Genomic DNA, 18,684 nt, shown 5'->3' on the forward strand with positions numbered 1-18,684 from the left:
AATAATAATAGGCTATTAATGCTGACTCTATAGGGGCATAAACGACTTCTTGTGTTTTCTCTCCCACTGGGTGAACAGTTGGGGTAGACAAAGCTGAATAACACATTTGAGCAACACGGAAAAAAGAAAAAGCACCAAAAAAAAGGGGGTGGGGGTGGGGGGGTATTGGATAAAAAAGTTCATATTTTAACCTTTTTCATTAGTGAAGAAAAAGTCATAACATGTTTACTCACGCCTGCTCTCTGTTTAGAATATACGTTGGCAGCTTATGAGCAGCCTCCCAGCATCTCCCGTGTAATTTTGCATCCAAAAAGTTCATTGGAATAACATTATCAACCGAATCTGCGCTTTGCTTGCCACGTTGTAACCCCAACATCCCCATCCCACCCCAGCCACAAACACACGCACGCACACAAAAGCATGAAAACCTCATTTGACATATAAACGCCACAGTATTTACCCAACCTCACACCCATATGATTTACACCCCGGCAGCAGTGCATTTGTTGTCCCCGTGAAACATCACTTCTTCAATCAATTCCGAGAAAACAACGTAATTTCTAATAAAACTCTAATACTCTCTTAGGGGACGTTGCATCGAACACTTCGGTCCCACGGGGATCAGCAAAGAAAAAAAAAAAACATAATTATGCTATTTAGCCGGCTGATGTGTCGCAATCACTGCTCCTGCACACTCTGTCAGATTAAAATAGAGGGCCCGAATAGAGGACATTAAGGCAAAGGGAATTATATAAACCTCAGGGGAGATTTCAAGCTGGAGAAGGGGAAAGTAAACTATAGAGATTAATGACAGCTATAAAGAACAGCATGCTGTCCCACTTCAATAGAGGTCATCAGTAATAATAATAATAATCATTATTATTATTATTATAAAACGATATAATTCAGTGTACCTCATTGTAAACGAATAATAATGAATACATGGGTTTTCAAAAAAGACGCTGAGGCCTATGCTGTTAGGGCCTCTAACTATTCCAGTGAGGAGGCATAACAACAACAATATAATAATAATGATAATGTTTTTAAAGGCTCTCCTTATTTTTCTTTGAATGTATAGCTATAACTTCAATAATCCTTATGGGAAAACACCTTTCTTATCTTCAGTGTGCCTGGAAAACAGCTCTGTGTTTTTTGTTTTTTTTTTTAACTTCTGCATGTCGGTCAAGTATGTAATTCGTGTCTTTATTTTCCATCCACTTGTCAAAGTTGCTATAATCCTCCTAATAACTGTGATCATTTTGCGTGCCCCATTGGCTCCACTTCTTTTTAACCAGGCCATTTGATCAGGGATGAGTTTCCGTGACGGATTAACAAAGAGTCCCCCCCCCCACCCCCCTCTCTGAAATTAGGAGCAAGTGTGACACCTACCTGCAGAAGCTGGAAGAGTTCGAGGACAGTGCCTGGCTACCGGCTTACACACAGTCAATGTGTCTGTCTGTGCTGTGTGAATGACAGCATTCTTCCCTTTTCTTCCAAACAGCAATGCGTTCACATCTACCCCGCCATTAAAACGGCTCTCCATTAATGGTATATATTTAACATGGCAGTATGTTCTAAATGCATGGTCGCGTCCCTTTTAACAGCTTTGCCACGCCTTGGAAAATAGTAATGAGGTCTAAATTTGGCATAAAATCGAGCTCATTACCGGAGTTCACCACCTGACTGCTCTGCATAAAACACGATAGGTAATTGGGTTAAATGACCGCGCCTCGGTGTTATTATATCAATATCCACTTTTAGAAACGTGCTCAAGAAAAAGTGTAAAAAGGAGGCCCAGGGTGGATTTAAAGGGAGAAAAAAACTAGTGACAAGCCATAGACAAAAAAAAAAATATTCCTCCGTGTTGATTCCAACATTTTTCATTGATGAAAAAAAAAATCTATAAATATCTGCACCAGCCAAAGCGAAAATGAACCTTTTTTTTTATTGTGTAGATACTCCAACATCCTTTTCCTGAACGTAGGCCTTTTCTTTCAAGTTTGTCAGGAGCTCTCGCTATCATAATATTTTGAGGGGATAATTACCATGTGAACATCTGTCACGGTGCAAAATTGAATTAATATTTTGGATAGATGAATTGGCCTCGAAGAGTTTTAGACACATATCAGACAATGCCAGCTGCTCCCCAAAATAATCGCTGCACAAGGATATATATATAATTTTTTTTCCATAATTTACTTCAAAGATAGTGTGTTGTCCATTTTAAATACAAAAATGCTACATTAAATATACATGTTAGTCTTTAATACAAATAGACTCAGGCGGCTGCAGCGATTAAGACCATTCTTATTACATTTTAGGATTAACCATTCAGAAACTAAAAATTTGAGGATAAGCATTTACTCAGAAAATAACTGTTCTCAGAATTTGCTTCATCATTGTTTTTTCTTTTTTTTTCTTGTTGTTGTTGTTTTAATGCAACCACAAAAAAAAATAAATAAAAGTCCGCGGTGAGTGGAAAATAATCAGGTATTAAATGTTTGACATACCTTTCTTTAGTTCATAAGGGGAGTCTTTACAAAGATCTACCTGCGTTTGGCCTCTGACTTTCTGGCTCTCCCTTACCAAAGCCTCTGCTCTATTTAACACAGTCTGGTTTAATCCATTGAAATGTGCCGTGGACCCCGTGGTTACCGAGCCGTGGTTACTGTGAAGGTGTCCAAAACTGCCACCATAGTTCGTGTAGCCGGGGTAGAAAGGGGAGGTGTAGTACAGAGGCCTGGATAGGACCGTGCTGTTTGGGAGCGGGCACTGAGGGGAGGACCGTGATGGAGACGCGTTGGTGCCCATTACTGCGCTCTGACCCAAACCGGGGCAAGCCTGTGACGCCTCGCCGCTGCCCTTACACCTGTCTGAGGACGTGGCGATCTCCGCAAGAGACCACAGTTTGGGTTTAGGGGCCGAAGGGGGAGAGTGGATAACAGAGGTCACGTTGCTGGTCACCGTACCCGGTGCATGGCTCAAATCTGACGGCTTGTCTTGTTGCACAACGGTCTGATTCCCCCGGGGCACCGCCGAGGGAGACGAAGTGGTTGGTTTTGCGGAATCCGGCAGCAAGTCTGTAGTCCGCTCTTCCTGGTCTTTTAACTCCGAGTCGCTCAGAAGGGGATCCGTGTCTTTCCCATGGTTCTCCTCTTTAAATCTGTCACAGCCTATGTCCCCTGGGTTCAGCAGTTTATGATCTAAAGCACAAATAAAGAATAGAATTACTGCCAAATAAGCCCTTTAAAGCGTTGATAAAACCGTAACACATGTTTTAGGTGATCGTGAGGAAAGTGAACACCAATACTTAAAGGAAATCAGACATATAAAAATAATTAGGCTACTTAAACACGTTTCCCTTAAAAGCAGTTATTGTGTGCGCTATAAATTGTCCTCATAAAGATGCGTGTCAGCCTTAAAACTCCTCTCCACGATTATGAAAGAGCTCAAACTTTGTTGCACAAATTCAAGTCTGAGCAGCAGTTATGTTTTCATTTAGAAACATCATGTCGGTATTAAATTTTGTCAGGTCACATTCATAGTTACCGGTTAAAAAAAAAAAGGTTATAATGATCACATAAAGGCAGCCTTTTTTAGCCAATGCCCGGTGCAGTACACCAGCTGTAGCCTTATTATGCAGTTAAAGATAAATTGACTGCTAAACACTTTGCGTCACCAGCAATTTCAGCCCCTGAGAAGTCAAACGAGGGGAGTTCAAGGTGATTATTATTTAAAGCAATTGTCCCATTATAAATAATATACCACCATTAACCGGCAATCAATTTTGCACCCTGAGTGGAAACGACTGCGATGAAAAATTGATGATTTTTTTTTCTGCCTTTTTTTTTTTTTTTTTTCCCCTCCCTGCACCACCGACCTGCTTCTGTGTCTGTGGAGTCTCCCTTGTCTAAGGGCTTGTTTGGCTCGTCGTCGTCATTTTTCTCCAAATCAATATTCTCGTCCTCTTCCTCGTCCTCGCTCCGGTTCCGGGGGGTCCAGGTCATCTTGTTCTCCTTCTTTAGCCTCCTCCTGGCGTTGGCGAACCAGGTGGACACCTGGGTGAGGGTCATTTTGGTGATGATGGCCAGCATGATCTTCTCGCCCTTGGTGGGGTAGGGGTTTTTACGGTGCTCGTTGAGCCAGGCCTTCAAAGTGGCAGTGGCGTCCCGAGTTGCGTTTTTACGGTATGCTGGGTCACCGTAAGGGTAGGTGCCCAAGGGTGCTGCATAAGGATGGTATCCTATGGAGCCAGCCATACCCGTAGTGTGGTCATAGGGAGAACTCTACAATATAAAAACAGAAAAAGTGCGTAAAAGTTCTGTCAATGTCCTTTTGTAAACTGCTTCAGAATCGTTAAAACTTACGGCAGGCATATATGAACACACGTTTGCTTAGACGCACGAACATGCGCGCGCACATAAACACACACACGCTCTTGCTCATATACACACACACACGAACACGAATCCTTAGTTCAAGTTTTAATTTAATGTTTGTGCAGTTTCCTTAAACTTGTGTATTTCAAATGCGACTGTGCTTCTTTGCAGGTTCTTTTATTATTTACATAGTGTCAGCAACACACAGTTACTATCATTCATGCCTTGAAAATACCACAAATTTGCATTTATGATAACGTAATGACATAATGCATGATGGGCCTAACATTTTCTTTTTCTTTATTCTACTGGGATCAGCGTTTGTACTAATAGGCCTATATACCGGTCTGTATGAGCCACTTGTGTTGCCATGAGATCATCCACTGATAATACAAATATATAGGCTATATATATTTAGAATATAATTTTCCTCCCTTTTTTTTTGCAAAAGTTGCATGATTTGAGTTTTGGCAAGAAACAATTACTGTGACCTAAATTGCAACCAAATAGCGCATACAGTCAGTTCTTAAGCGTTGAAGCTTCGGCAAAGCGTTGACTGCTCTTCCCTAGGAAAAATTGCAGTTTAGTTCAGGAGCACGGAATAGTACACTGCTAAGTTCAATAAGTTCTAGTTGCTCAACAACACGTTTTCTGGACGTGCCATTCTGTAATTTTATCTCCATGCTCTTTTCAGTGACGCACGTTTCTTCTTAATCGCTTGGCTCCTAACACACAGCGGACACACGGGGTTTCTGCAAACCAGTCAATATGCTCGTTTTTACTGCTTATTGGATCGAATAATCACCTTTAATTTACTCACCACGTACGAGGTGAATGTGGCAGCTGCCGCCGCGTCTGCTGTGTATGGTAAGTGGGAGTTATAGCCTGGCGAGGCGCTGGTGAATGCAGTAGATCCGGCATAGGGCGCAAAAGCAGATCCCGAAGAGGATCTCCCAAGTTCCTCGGTTCTGGGTCCCGATATAACGCTGGTGCTGTACGCAGGGCACGAATACAGGGCTAAAGAAGCCGACGGCTGGTACAGATAGCCCTGAGGATACGCCATGCTGGAGCCCGCAGAGTATAAGCCACTTAACTTGCGCACTTTCCCCCCTTATTTTCTCATGCGCTGCTGTCGGAGCGCATAGAGCCGTGTGTCTGCAGACCCGCTGTCTGTCCCCCCTTCTAAATGACAGTGGTGAAGGCAAAAAGTAAAAGTGACTAAATAAAAAGAGGCTTGAATGGTGGGTGGATTATTTTGGTCGCTGTCAGCCAGCCACTGCCCGTCGGATGTTTTGCCTCGTTTTGTTTTTCTGTTGCTCCCTTATCGGAGTTGCACCGTTGCTCTCATGCCCGTGCAGAAGTTTTTTTTTTTTACCCGTCGGACGGGGGCTTTGCTTGGGAAAATGTCCTGCCAAGATGCTAAGTTGGAAATTGAGGATCCTGACGCCTACTACGCTGCACACTAGGCTCCTCCTTTCGGGGTGTAGTCACCGAAGGAAAAGGCAAAGCCTATGCTGGGTAACCACAGCCCTGCCCAAATTCATGCTCTCTCTCTCTCTCTCTCTCTCTCTCGCTCTCTCTCTCTCTCCCGCTGCCTGTGTGTGTGCGTGTGTATGTGTGTGTCTTTCTTCCTCACCCCCTCCCCTTCTCTCGCGTTAACTAACAATCCTTCTCATTCTCTATTTCTCTATTTTTTCCTCTTTAACAACACTCGTTGCAGTAAGTCTCAAGTGCGCCTGGCAGCCCCCTTTGGATGGCGACATCACGCGAGTCTGTCAACTCCCAACTTTCTTCTTTTATTTTTTTCCCCAAATACGAAGCCGTCACTTTCACACTTGATCAATAACAAATCGACTGTTGTGTGCCAGGATATGGGCTTGCAAGACACTGCCAGGAATGAAAAGACGCCCCACTGCTGTACTCCCTGTTATTTTTCTCTCTCTCTCTCTCTCTGTGCGTAAAATAGCCGTCATTTAAAATATGTGCATTATCAACAGACCGTGATCTCCGTGCGCCTTGTGTTAAAATCCGCAATGGGAGTTTCGGGATGGATTACCGTTATTGTGCACGTCGGCTTTCTAACGCCAGGCCAATATTGCATCGGTAAGAGATATGACAACTGAAAAGTAGAAGTAAGATGGCGCAAACAGTAGCATGCGCGACCGACCAGTTATTCTTGCAGAACAGTTATTGCATTTACGCACAACTTTTCCTTAACAATTGCATGCCGTGATTTTAGAAGTGTGTTTAGTCTGCACCGTTACTTTAGTCTGAACGACTTAGTGGCAACGACTAAATAGTTTTTGCAATAGATCCGGGAATAAACCAGTCAGATACACACACTCACCAAGTCATAAACCCCGAAGCCAGGGCAGCTTAGTGTCAAGTACACCAAATCCGCCAGGACCAGTGGATGTAATCTCATTTGATCGCTGAAGATATATTTATATGCTAAAATACTGGACAGTCTAAATGTATTTAATATGCCACTCTTATCGGCAAGTTTTTATGTATATGGCTTATATATAAGCCATCATAAATCTGACAAATATCTGTATTATACAATGATACAGGAAAATATTATTATTATTATAGTTATTATTATTATTATTACCAATTAGAAATTATTTTTACTTTACCCCTAGGCGGATAACTACTGTCTCAAGAAACTATATTAGGTTATTAAAATTATTATTAACTGAGTTTCAGATATGTAAAAGCCATTTTCATTCAGGTGATTGGCTTCCCAGTTCAAGTCTCAGATAAGCCGAAAGGGATCGCTGTAGGCGCTGCTAAAGAGTGTGTGCACACTGTCACGTGTTTTTTTTTTTTTTTTTTTTTTTTTACGCTCTAAAAATCTCCAGAGAGCTAAGACTGATGACGCTGGTACAGTGGGAGCCGACGGAAACTAAAAAAGAGAGAGAGAGAGTGAGAGAAGAATGGATGCACAAAGCGAGCCTACAGTCTATCCTAATCAGATGACACTGATACGATGAGACCTGGTTTCACAGCCTCGTGTAGTGTTTAGACAATCGACTAATTACTGGGAACTTTTCTTATAACAGCAGCCAAAACAGGGAACCAGTGACCCGCTGATACTGCCTGTTATCACCCCTACTGTTGAAAAAGCTGGACAAAATGGCACAGTATAGCATCTTCATTAGACACAGGTAGCTTGTCTTTTTTCCTCAGTGCCGTGATCGTCCGTTATGGACATCAAGAGATATATAGGAAAAAGAGAATTTCCACATTTTAGAGTGCTTTGTGTTTGGGTGAGCTGTTACAGAATGACACACAGAATTAAAGACACAATGTCTTTTATTTATTTATTGCTTAAGAGATGTCGGCAGACCTTACAGAGGAGAGGGACCGGGATGAAGTGCCTGTGCCTTGTGTGCGTAATGCGTTTAGTTCAGAGTTGCTCTCTGAAGTAGGAGGAGGACCCATAGTTTGAAATCACGGAGCCTATAATAGGGGTAGGTTATGGCAGTGGCTGCCACCTCTCAGCACTGCACTGATAAAAGAGGAGGTATTAGGTGAGTATGGTTTTGCTCATTTGCGCTTCTAGTTGGAAAGCTGCGTTTGTTTTGTTAGATAAGTGGACTGTCTTCACGCGATATGTTGATGCCAATCTAAATCTGTGTGTGATGTTTTGTCATCTCCTAACTTCTGCCTGTCGCTTCCTATTCTTTCTTTCTTTTCTTTTTTTTTCTGGCCTGAGTGGAGGACCTCCTTTTTTGACGCAGGAAAACGGCTTTACGTGGCAAAGAAGAAGTGAATGAAAGATGATGCTTGCCACTTAAAATGCCTGAGGGAGCAAGTGTAATCTAAATTGGATATGGAGGCTGTTATTACACAACGTTATGCGTTGTGGCGGACTAATTGCGTGGCTGGGTGAGTTAAACAGTTAGTTAATGTCGAGTGGCGGACAGGTTTCTGGAGCGCACAAGGTCAGCCTGTGCTGCTCCCGAGCCTTTAGTGGTATACAGAAAAATACTTGAAGTATTCATGGGATTTTTAACCATTCTAAATCTGTGTCCTAAACCGATTAGTTGACACCAATTTTTCTTTGATGTATTAGCTGAGGGCTTTTGCCACTTGGAAGCCAATTGAAATTCAAAACAGTTTTGCGCTCCAAATGCTTTGGGGAGATCTGCTGCAAATAATGGATGTAATTTATTTTTGACCTTGCATTTTTCCCCCCACCCGAAAATAGGGGCTTATTAAATGATTAAACATATGTGCACTGTGCTACTTGACTAAACAACTGGCATCCAATGCAGCTTTGATCAGCTATTTGATTATTTCAGCAGTAATTTTAAGCTATTGATGTATGTCATTTAAAATGTTGCAATCATAGCACCAGTTGTTACTGCAGTTTTTGTTTTTTTTTTAAGTACTGATATCACTTTTGAAAAGTTGTTTTTTCCCCCAAAATTATTAAAATATGCATTGAGTGTTTGCTTGTCTTTGTTTTGAATTTGTTTAGGTCCATATTGAGGAAATATTTGTATGTCACCCAAGCGGTCAGTGAAATGCACACTTCAACACACACTTGGATACAGACTCACACAGTCTCCGAATAAATCTTACCTTTACTGTAGCACTAATAAATTAACTTCAATGAGGAGGTAATTATTGGACACATATGCCTATGTCCTTTAATACAGCCCTGCAAGGCTCAGCACTTATTTTGTGATTTCCTATTCTCAGTCATATTTTTAAGGGATGCTACTGTTTGTATGCCTCAGCAAATGTTTTACTTGAGAAATATCACAGTCATTGTTCACAAACTGATATAATTCAGATTTGACGATTTTATTTATGGTAAAAAAAAAAGAAAAAAATCACACAATTTACATGAAGGGCAGTGTGCCAATATGGCTCTCAGGAGTGAGAATCTGTTATCTGGTCTTTTTCTGTTCTTGTGGTCTTTTTTTCTTTTATTGACCTGAATGAAGACGTATGGTGTGTGTGTGTGTGTGTGTGTGTGTGTGTGTGTGTGTGTGTGTGTGTGTGTGTGTGTGTGTGTGTGTGTGTGTGTGTGTGTGTGTGTGTGTGTTCGGTTTACTCCTGATGAGGCCTGTCTGCCTCCCCCTCACTCTGCTCCCCATGATCCCGCAAGGCTGAATGGCAGGGTTTTGGATTGGCTAAGTGATGAAATGATGACCCTATTATGAGAAGCGATTCCAAAATGAAAGGTATCAGACAAAGATTGCACCATTCTCTCACTACCACGCCGTCCTGCTGCACCACACTGCCAGCTGAGCACATGATGATTGATTTGCTCGAGATGGATCACAGGAAGCATGCATTGATTTTTCTGTGTTATATCAAAAATATTTATTTACAGTTGTATCCATAGGGTGTATCTAGACTCACCCCATACCCCCTTTTCGAAATGGGGGATGGTATAAAAGGGATAATTCTCCTTATTCCATGACAAGACAAATGACCTGTAATATTATTTCAGAAATGAGTCAATAGGCTCAGTGACTAAACGAATATTGATTGGATATAATGAAGCCTGAGTGTGAATATGAGCTCATTCAGGGGCCCTGCTGCAGACTCCACTGTCAGCATTTATATACTGATACCAGACCCCTCCAACTGAGTGTTTTACACATGACACAGACCTGATACTACAGCTGGGACAAAATAAAGCTCATGTTAGTGAATATCACAGATGGTGAATTCATACTCAACAGTCTCCTATTCCTCTCACTGGTGTGTACCTGTATACTCTGATTCATGATCTGAGGGCTTCGGGTGCCTTGCTGGCTAAATAGCATGTCTGTTTTGAACCTGCTATAGGTGGCATATGTTAATCATGTAAATCCCATACTACTTAAAATCTCTTGAGGCATGTAGGAGGTACTCCTGCGATGCCTTCATGAAGGTAAAGTGATACAACATACAAATCAAATGACTACCAGAATGCTACAACCACAGTGTGGGAGCTGTGCCCTAGATATTTGCACTGACTTAATCCAATTGAAATAGTATGAGTGAGTTGCAGGGGCTCCCAGTTGCTTATGTATGTGATGCATAATGGAAGTTGACGAGGTTGGTGATAGATCACAGCCCAGGTAATGTAAACACATTAATCCCTCAGGGTTCATGTGCATGTTCTTTCTCTCTTTTTCTCTTGCCATCAGTTTCTCTCTCTCTCTTTCGCTTCCTTCCTTTCTCTCTCTCTGTCTCTCTCTCTCTCTCTCTGAGTCCTCCTCCTCTCTCCATGTTCATCATCTTCCCTAAATGCATTAGTGGAGCACAAACCAGAAGCAGCCTTAATCTGTCAACATGCCCTTTAATTGGAGGGAGAAAACAACACGTGCTTCTGGTTGTGCCATTCCTAAATGCACATGCCAAAGAAACATAGAGTTCATGGAAGAAGTGATCCCGGGAGAGCAGGGCATAATTAAAAGTATCTTTTAATAGGCTTGTAATGCTGAGCCTGACTCTTGTTGCCTTAAGTAGAGGGTGAACTCTGTGGCTGGAGATGGACAGGCAAGGGGCTTCTGCCTGTAAACGATACGTTGCCTCGTCGTCATCAGACATGCAGTCTCTGCCTCAGTCACCACACTTGGGACACTTTCCACCCCTGCTGCAGACACCTTAGCTCACCCGTTCCTATGTTCTTTTGTTTCTCAAATGAGGAATTCTCCCCTCCACAACATCACCTTCTCTCCTCCCTGGCCACTTTGGCAAGTTGTGTCCTACCTCCTACTCTCAGCACCAGTGGGGAGCAAGAAATGGAACTAAGGGGTTGATTTGGGGCCTGCTACACTGTAATCAAATGAGACTGCTTAGAGAAGAGGAGAAGGAGGAGGTGGAGTATTATGTTCTGTTGTGCATTCCACTGCAGCATTGTTGCTTTTTTGTTTTTGTCAGGGCAGACTTTGATGCTGTATCCCCTTACCTTTGTAGTCCCGGCAGCCATGTTTCATAAACACAGAATGGGAAACATCCTCAGCATTAGAAATTTAGATTGCTGCTTTCCTCCTGTCACTCTGCATTCCGCGCGTGCCCAGTCGCATTCTCCATCTCCCAGTACTGAGGTATTAAGTTTCCTCTCCCATGCCTCTGATACATTTAAACATCTTACAATCAGCTCCTTTTATTTAGTGTGTCATGTATAATCTGTGGCAACAACAATGCCAACATGGCTCTGTGTTAGTCTCTCTCTCTCTCTCTCTCTCTCTCTCGCGGTACTGAAGTATTCCACCACTAGTGTTTTGTTACAGGACAATTGCACATGCAAAACGCTTACTTGCTTGAAATTGAAACTATGCCAGGTGTTCAATTAAGGCCTTGTGTTTATGGCTGAGATTATAATAATAATAATAATATTAAACTAAGCCTTCCATAGTTTACTCCTTTCATTGTATTATCACATAGGGAATATGCAGAACTCAGTTGTCTTTGTAGTTTACAGAAAGTCTCAATGGGATACAGTGTAATATTATTCTAAATCTATCTTAACTCATTAAAATCCACAGTGTTCAGCTCTGCTTCCCATATTTTAGTGTCTTATTGAAGTCTGCTTAATATACTCTATTCTCAGTAGACTCATTTCACATGTAATTGAATATTTAAATGTCAAACATTGATGAGAATCATGGCTAAATAATGAAATTATTGCAATATGGACAGATATATTAGACATGGTACTGATTCTACTTGTGCCACCAGAAACCACCTTCTCTGTAATGTGCTGATCCCAGGTTTCCTCCTCCCCCTCCTCTTCTTCTTCTTTGAGAGTGTATCCATTTTGTCCAACATCTGACACACTGCCCTGGGTGATTGAGCCAGACGTGGAAAGCCAAAACAGAGATGCTCTCCTTAATGCCTGACACCTGGTCCAGATTTGGGGGGGGATTGCACTACAGGTACTGTCTTACCTCTTCCCCAATCCCAGAAAGTCCCTGAGGTATTTCCTTTTCTGTCCGCGGCTGTGTTTGTTTCCACTCTGCTTTCCCACCCAACTCTCCAGCCTCTGTGAAAGTCGGCCCCTGTGTTGGGATTAGGAGGAAAAGGTGTTGAAATATGATACCTATTATCCCTTTGATACACACTATTCTGATTTGTTAAGGTATTTTTAGGTTCCAAAAGATTTAAACAGGATTAAAATCTATTGCAAGTGTATTTCAAGCTTTCAAAGGGAAACAGTTAAATAAAAACATGTGCTACAATGCCAGAGCATTTTTGTTTAAAAAAAACAGCAAATATGAACACTTACTATCTGTTTAGAACACTAGACCAGAGCATTTAACTTATGCATTTTCAGATATGCTTTCATTCAACAAAGGAATAAATGTATTTAGTCATATTGCGTATTGAAATGAACACATTTTCAATTACCATTGGCATAATTAATTTTGCAATCCTAGATCTTGTACATGTTTTTTTTTTGTCTGTTCCTTTAGTTCGCAACCTTTCTCACCACACCCTGTGTCAAGGTGTTCTTTACATCCTAACGTGTTGCTCAGGAGTGTTGGTGCTAACCTTAAAGCTTGCATGCACATCTGCAAGCTGTGCTGGGAGAGCATGGCTGGCCAACATAAACACAACAAGGACATCAAAGACTGGCAGCCCAGGCTGCACCACCTGAGCATGTTGATTGCATGCAGTACAGCATTAACTACCCTGAGAATGGAGAGGATTTGTTTGTGCCAAACGGGGGCATTATATCCAGAAGTGCTAAATAGGCTTGCTAGTAGAAATAACAGTTAGTATAGGCCTTGAAAGTAACATTTAAAGATCAAAAGTTTTCAGATAGGTATTTTTTTTTCTTTTAAAAGATATTCAAGGCGTAAGTTTGTGAGGATGTGTAAATTCAAGAGTCTTGGCCCTTTAGTGCAAAATTATGATATGACAGTTACTAACTCAGTCATCAGCTTGAGAAACTCATAATAGGAAAGATGTAAGATATACTCCACAATAATATAATAATCTTTCTTGCACATTACCGTAAAGTATATTTTGAGCATCAGTGAAACACAAGCAAGTACACACTTCATAGGCACACTGTTTATGTTGACACATGCAACTCTCTTCCTGATGCAAATGCAATCTAAACATTAGGCGAAGGGAAGGCAAGCGTAACCCATAAAAGGCTGTGAGCTCCAAACACTTTGAACAGACAACTATCACTAATCACTCCCAGAGCAGTGCGGCGTGTAATTACTCTGCCAAACGTTTGCCTTTCACAGCTTAGCACCGGGAGCCCTGACCCTGCGCTTCCCTGTCTTTCCTCACCAGCCTGCATGTGGAAGGGGAGGACACCCCACCCCCCTCATCCTTCCCCTTCTCTTTACTAAGGGGGTAGGCAAGCTGAGCTCCTTCTCAATATTTAGAGAAAAAGTGGAGGAGGAAAGAGAGAGGGAGAAAGACAGGGAGGGAGAGGACTGAGGTTGATGCTTCCGGCTTTGTGGGAGCCCATTTAAACAGGCTTTGAAACCCTAGCCATCCGGAGATCAGAAATAGCCTTATTGACTGCATAGGCTCAGAAGTGACTGAGCACACAGGGTTCTTAGAGTTCACTATTCCTTGCCACTTGGAACAGGAGGGGGGCGGCCATCGCATGCTAAGACCATCTACATAGACTTTGGACTGTAATTTTTCATCAGGAGAAAATATTGTTCTGGGTATTTTTAGCTTTTCATATTGTACTGTTTTGTAATTTCTCTTTTTTTGTGCAAAGTGCAAAACATCTAACCCTCCTCACTCTCCTCTGCCTTAGTCTTATTTATTGATATTCGTGATGCTGCTGTCAGTCTGCAGTGTGATCAGTCCGCTGTCTGGGTGAATGCTGATAAGATGACACAATGCAAATATGAAGTGTGAGAGAGCCGCCTTGGCAAGCAGGTAGGGTGTGCAGGGGCATGGATCCCATAATGACTATTAGCTGGATTTCACAGCCTGCTTCTGATCTCCTGCAATGACAGCAGGCTGTATAAGAGGATGGGTGTGCCACTACCCCTCCTAATAAGTCACACATGAACCCAAAGGCGCACACACACACACACAATGGATGGTAATACATGCGAGACTGTACAATATATTAAATATAATACTATGTGCCACATAAGTGCAGTTTTTCCTTCAAATTTACTTATATTTTATAGCTGAAAAATGTGATTAGATTTTCTTCTTTAACTTCTTTTTCTTTTCTCATATATTAAGTTATGAATAAATGAAAGTGGGGGTGTTGTCATATTTTTAGCAGGCTCACTGGCACAATGGAAACGTAAAAAAAAAAAAAAAAAAAATCATTTCAGCATATTATAGACTCATAATGTATTCTTATCTTAATTTCACTACTAGTCATCTTCACCATACTGCCACGCAACACTGTTGTACAAGTATATTTAGCCTTGCAGTAGCTTAAAGAGCTCTCTTGGTTGCTGCAAGATCTTGTAAAGGCTTTTCAGAGAGGCCCATTTTATCACTGATGTAGTAATTTCACTTCATCAGTCAGTTGTGACTAAAAATACATCAGGGATTAGCTTCATGGCCAGACTATCTCACACAGCTTTGATAACATAATGGGGGCTGGTTGCTCATGGTTACAGTCATCTGATATGTCAGTTCATAACATTCAAACCTACACTTACAATACTACAGGGTTTTTCAAAAAAAAAAAAAAGAAGAATGATAGAGTGTGATCTTTTTTAAACTTTCACAAAAATGATGTGTCTTTCCTTTTAATTCCTTTGTGGGAGCATTTTGCAACGCTGAAAACAGCGCCCACCCCCACTCCTTCCTCTTTCGCTTTTCTATTCTGCACAAATTAGCTATGGTCCTGGAGGGCAAAATGACAAGAGGTTACTGGAAGACTATGTGTTTAATTAATTGAAAAATGCTTAAATTGCTTTTACAGTTGTTATACGGACTGAAAAAAGGGAATCCGTGTTGCCAGTACTCAACCATAATTAGCACCCATGGGAATTAAATATTTAGTATTAGCTGTGTTGTAGCACTTAAGACACAAATTTCTATTTTAACAATGAAGGCAGGCCTGTCGTAAGTGCAAGAGTCTGTGTGGACAGCTGTGCAAAGGGGAACAGCACAGGATATTTCAGCAAGACACCCCAGTGGCATTCCGGGTCCTTCCACATCACATGTGTAAGAGATATGGCAGTTGTATTCCCTGGGATTAGGCATTACTCATAGTATTTACTTTTCTAATTAGGCTGAGGGCCTTCATCCATGCTTGCCACCAGCATTGGAGCCAATGAGAGTTTCCTCTTATGTGTCAACTCTCTCTGAAAGAGAGAGAGAAAAAGAGAAATGGAGAGAGAGAGAGCAAAAGAGAAAGCATGTGTGAAAATAAGAGCACGATACACACATGGTTGAGGGAGAAATAAAAGATCTGGGGAAAAGCCTTTGTTTATTCCAACTTTAATTACACATTGCCTTTAATGACTCCAGTGGTGTGTTTGAGGCTAGAGAGAGAGAGAGAGGCTGTGGAGCCTTAATGATCTGTAGTAGCGAATGTCAGCCAAGCCGTTAGAGACTTAAAGCCCATTTTTAACGGTCCCTTTTGGTTTGGGCCTTGAAGCAACAGTGCAAATGGGGTTCATGCTAAGCCACACTAGACTGGAGTCAGACTTCAGCGTCTGGTCAGCCTCTTTCACACAGGGGCCGGGCCATTTGGAGACATCAGCAGCTGACCGCAGCAACTGTTGGATTTGTCAGTGTGCATCAGGTTACCAGCTAATGAGAAGTAATAAGGGTTATCCCAACTTTATAAGACTTTGATCGTTGTCCACGGTGGGATTTAGACATGGAGTTGAGGAAAGTATGTTCAGAGAGGAACTGAAATTTCACCCCCATTTCATGTCACTGTAGAAAAGGGTGGAGAAACACAGGTAAAAATAAAACTCACTTTGGATCTCGGATGAACACTATCGGACATGGATATCTTGGATTAAACTGTCAGGGGGTGGGACAAAGGAGCTTACAACCTGACTGTAATGGTATCCAAAGTCAGAATGACCCTGACTGTTAAAATATGATATACCAAAGCAAGCCCCCACAAACCTTATTTTTCCAAATTTGGATCTTGCTCTGCGAGTGTACTGGATTAAATCACTGAGTCATGTTCAATTAACACAACAGAACATGTAGCCCTTTGAAAAGATGTGTTATTTGTTTTCACACTCTTCTTTAAAACTTCAACCACCTCAGCTTTGGCGCGGAACATTAAAACCCCTTGTTCTGTAAAACAAATTCTCCGGATTATTCAAAGCTCTGAGAATTAGGATGGAAAAATCCATGCGTAAAATTACGTCCATTCAACTTCAGGCAATATTTTCCTCTAGAGGCAAATATGTTAATTGGCCTTCCTAAAGTAGCTCAATCCTCGGGTTATTTAATTTCCAAAAGCCTTAGCTGCGCTGAATTCAGAGGGAATATGGGTGTAAAACTCTTCACACCAGCGAGATGGCCATCAAGGGAAAAATAGCAGCACTGAGAGAGAAATGAACAGGAGAACAGTGAAGCTTATAAAGAAGAAAAATGTTTGTGGTATGTTGAATGTTTTTAGACGTAACAAATTATATTTACTAAAAAAAGGTTGTTTTTGTCTTTCAAGGTGTGATGTAATTTCATAATGTTAATGCTGCAGCAAGCCACTGAGTCACACAAAACGATGCTTAATGCAGCAGTGAATAAAAACTGAACTGAAGTAAAACTGCCAAAGAATCACCATCTTCATGAGTGTCATGTCATCTAATTGCTTTTGTGTGTTTTTCCCAGAGACTGCGTGCAGCTCGTTCGCGGGCCCCTAGTGTTCCAGCAGCCTGGTCAGAAAGACATGCTGGCAGGGTCCCAGGGTGGATGCGTTGCCCATGCACGCTGTCCTAGCCAGCTCCCAGAAGTCTTTGTGGTGAACCACTGACCGTGCTGTTCCCTATTTTCCTCCAGCCCAGCAAATAATGTGTCAGAAAAAAAGATTATTGATAGTCCATAAAAGGAGAGTTGAATGTTGCTGCCTCTCTGCTCCAACTTTAAAGAATACAAGTGCTAGACCATCACTTTTAATGCTGCACTGTCCCTGACACAGCCCAGTATTTATTTTACTCATTGTTGTTCGTTTGAAGTAAAATGAGTTACAACTGGAACATGAACAGTAACAATAACTTCTATTTGTTTGAAATGCTGCTTCATTTTCTTTTACATTTGAAAACCTTGTAGCAAGCTTGGCAACCTTGTACTGTGTGTTAACAAAAGAAAAATGAGATTTCTCAAAAGGGACATTTAAATTTCCTTCCTGGTCTGTTGAGTCATTCACAGTTTTGCCCAGTTTACCAGATGTTGGCAAAGCTGCTGCTCATCTGGCCTAAATGTGGCCTGAGTGGGTGATTCTCAGACACATGAGGAAAGCTATATTTACAGAATTAACAACACACTCCATCCGCCACACAACAGCTGCCTGCTACACTTAGCTGATTGAGACTACAGGCCTGCTCCCATTTGCAGAGCACCATGATTGAACAGTTGTGGCAGCTTTATGTGTGTTTTGCTCTCCTGATGCTAGAAATCAACACCGACACTGCCGTGCAAAAGAAAACACTTGTTCAGGCAGACAGACTGTGTCGGGACTGCTTGTGAGAAGTCCGCCCCTTTGTTCAGCGTTTCACTTTTAATGTTTAGCGGCCATCTTACCCACCCATTCTCTTTCTAGGAGGCAGCGTATGATGTGTTGCAGAGATATAGCAAGTTTTGGCTCAGCAGTGATGTTAAATGAGAAAAGGAATGAGTGATTTAACTTGGTGTGTATAAACAATGCTGTGTTTTGCTGTAAAATCTGTGTTTATGTTCACTGCAGGCATAATTCACCGTGTGTGTTAAAGGGCTTCAGGCTATGCAGACACGACTGTCAAACTATTTCTTCCCATTGTGAGAACAAGAACAAAAAAAATCTAAGCTTGGGAAATGAAACACACTTCTAGATGCTATGTATACAGAAAATGTGAAAATGTTTAAATTTTCATGTCATGGCTAAATTTTATTTCACACTCCACATTATGCGCGGTTGCTATATTCTCAGTCAGATCCAGATGTCAGTAACTTATACACAGCCAGACATAAACAGGGTATCATAACGCATAATAGGAATAATGGCTCTTTGATTTTTGGATTTCCTATTGGAACACCTGTCACTTTTTGGCAAGGGCACACCCCAGCACCAGGTCTCCTTTGGTAGCACTGGGGAAGGATTATATATATATATCTATATATATATATATATAGATATATATATGTGTGTGTGTGTGTGTGTGTGTGTGAGAGAGAG

At 41.6% G+C, this 18,684-nt stretch overlaps 1 protein-coding gene across 2 annotated transcripts; it reads right to left on the reverse strand.

The window, feature by feature from the left end:
• Positions 1 to 2,175: 2,175 nt before the first annotated feature.
• irx5a (iroquois homeobox 5a) lies at positions 2,176 to 5,860 on the reverse strand. 2 transcript variants are annotated; one of them, XM_026292925.2, is made up of 3 exons: positions 5,185 to 5,860; positions 3,881 to 4,286; positions 2,176 to 3,203 (listed from the first exon to the last, which is right to left on the reverse strand). In XM_026292925.2, exons 1-3 carry the CDS (start codon positions 5,440 to 5,442, stop codon positions 2,494 to 2,496), a joined length of 1,374 nt encoding a protein of 457 aa, XP_026148710.1. In that variant the 5' UTR covers positions 5,443 to 5,860; the 3' UTR covers positions 2,176 to 2,493. The 2 variants fall into 2 exon arrangements, with proteins under 2 accessions (XP_026148710.1, XP_026148711.1); XM_026292926.2 differs by having other exon boundaries at positions 5,200 to 5,857.
• Positions 5,861 to 18,684: the final 12,824 nt, after the last annotated feature.

This window comes from Mastacembelus armatus, chromosome 3, assembly GCF_900324485.2.
Source record: "Mastacembelus armatus chromosome 3, fMasArm1.2, whole genome shotgun sequence".
NCBI lineage: Eukaryota > Metazoa > Chordata > Actinopteri > Synbranchiformes > Mastacembelidae > Mastacembelus > Mastacembelus armatus.

Bases quoted from the DNA above. Each gene is read 5' to 3' on its own strand.
- irx5a (XM_026292925.2), bottom strand. From the start codon at position 5,442: ATGGCGTATCCTCAGGGCTATCTGTACCAGCCGTCGGCTTCTTTAGCC. The intron at 4,287-5,184 runs GTGATTATTCGA...TTTATATTGTAG, and splicing joins ACGTGGTGAGTAAATTAAAG to AGTTCTCCCTATGACCACAC. The intron at 3,204-3,880 runs GTCGGTGGTGCA...TTTGTGCTTTAG, and splicing joins CTCCACAGACACAGAAGCAG to ATCATAAACTGCTGAACCCA.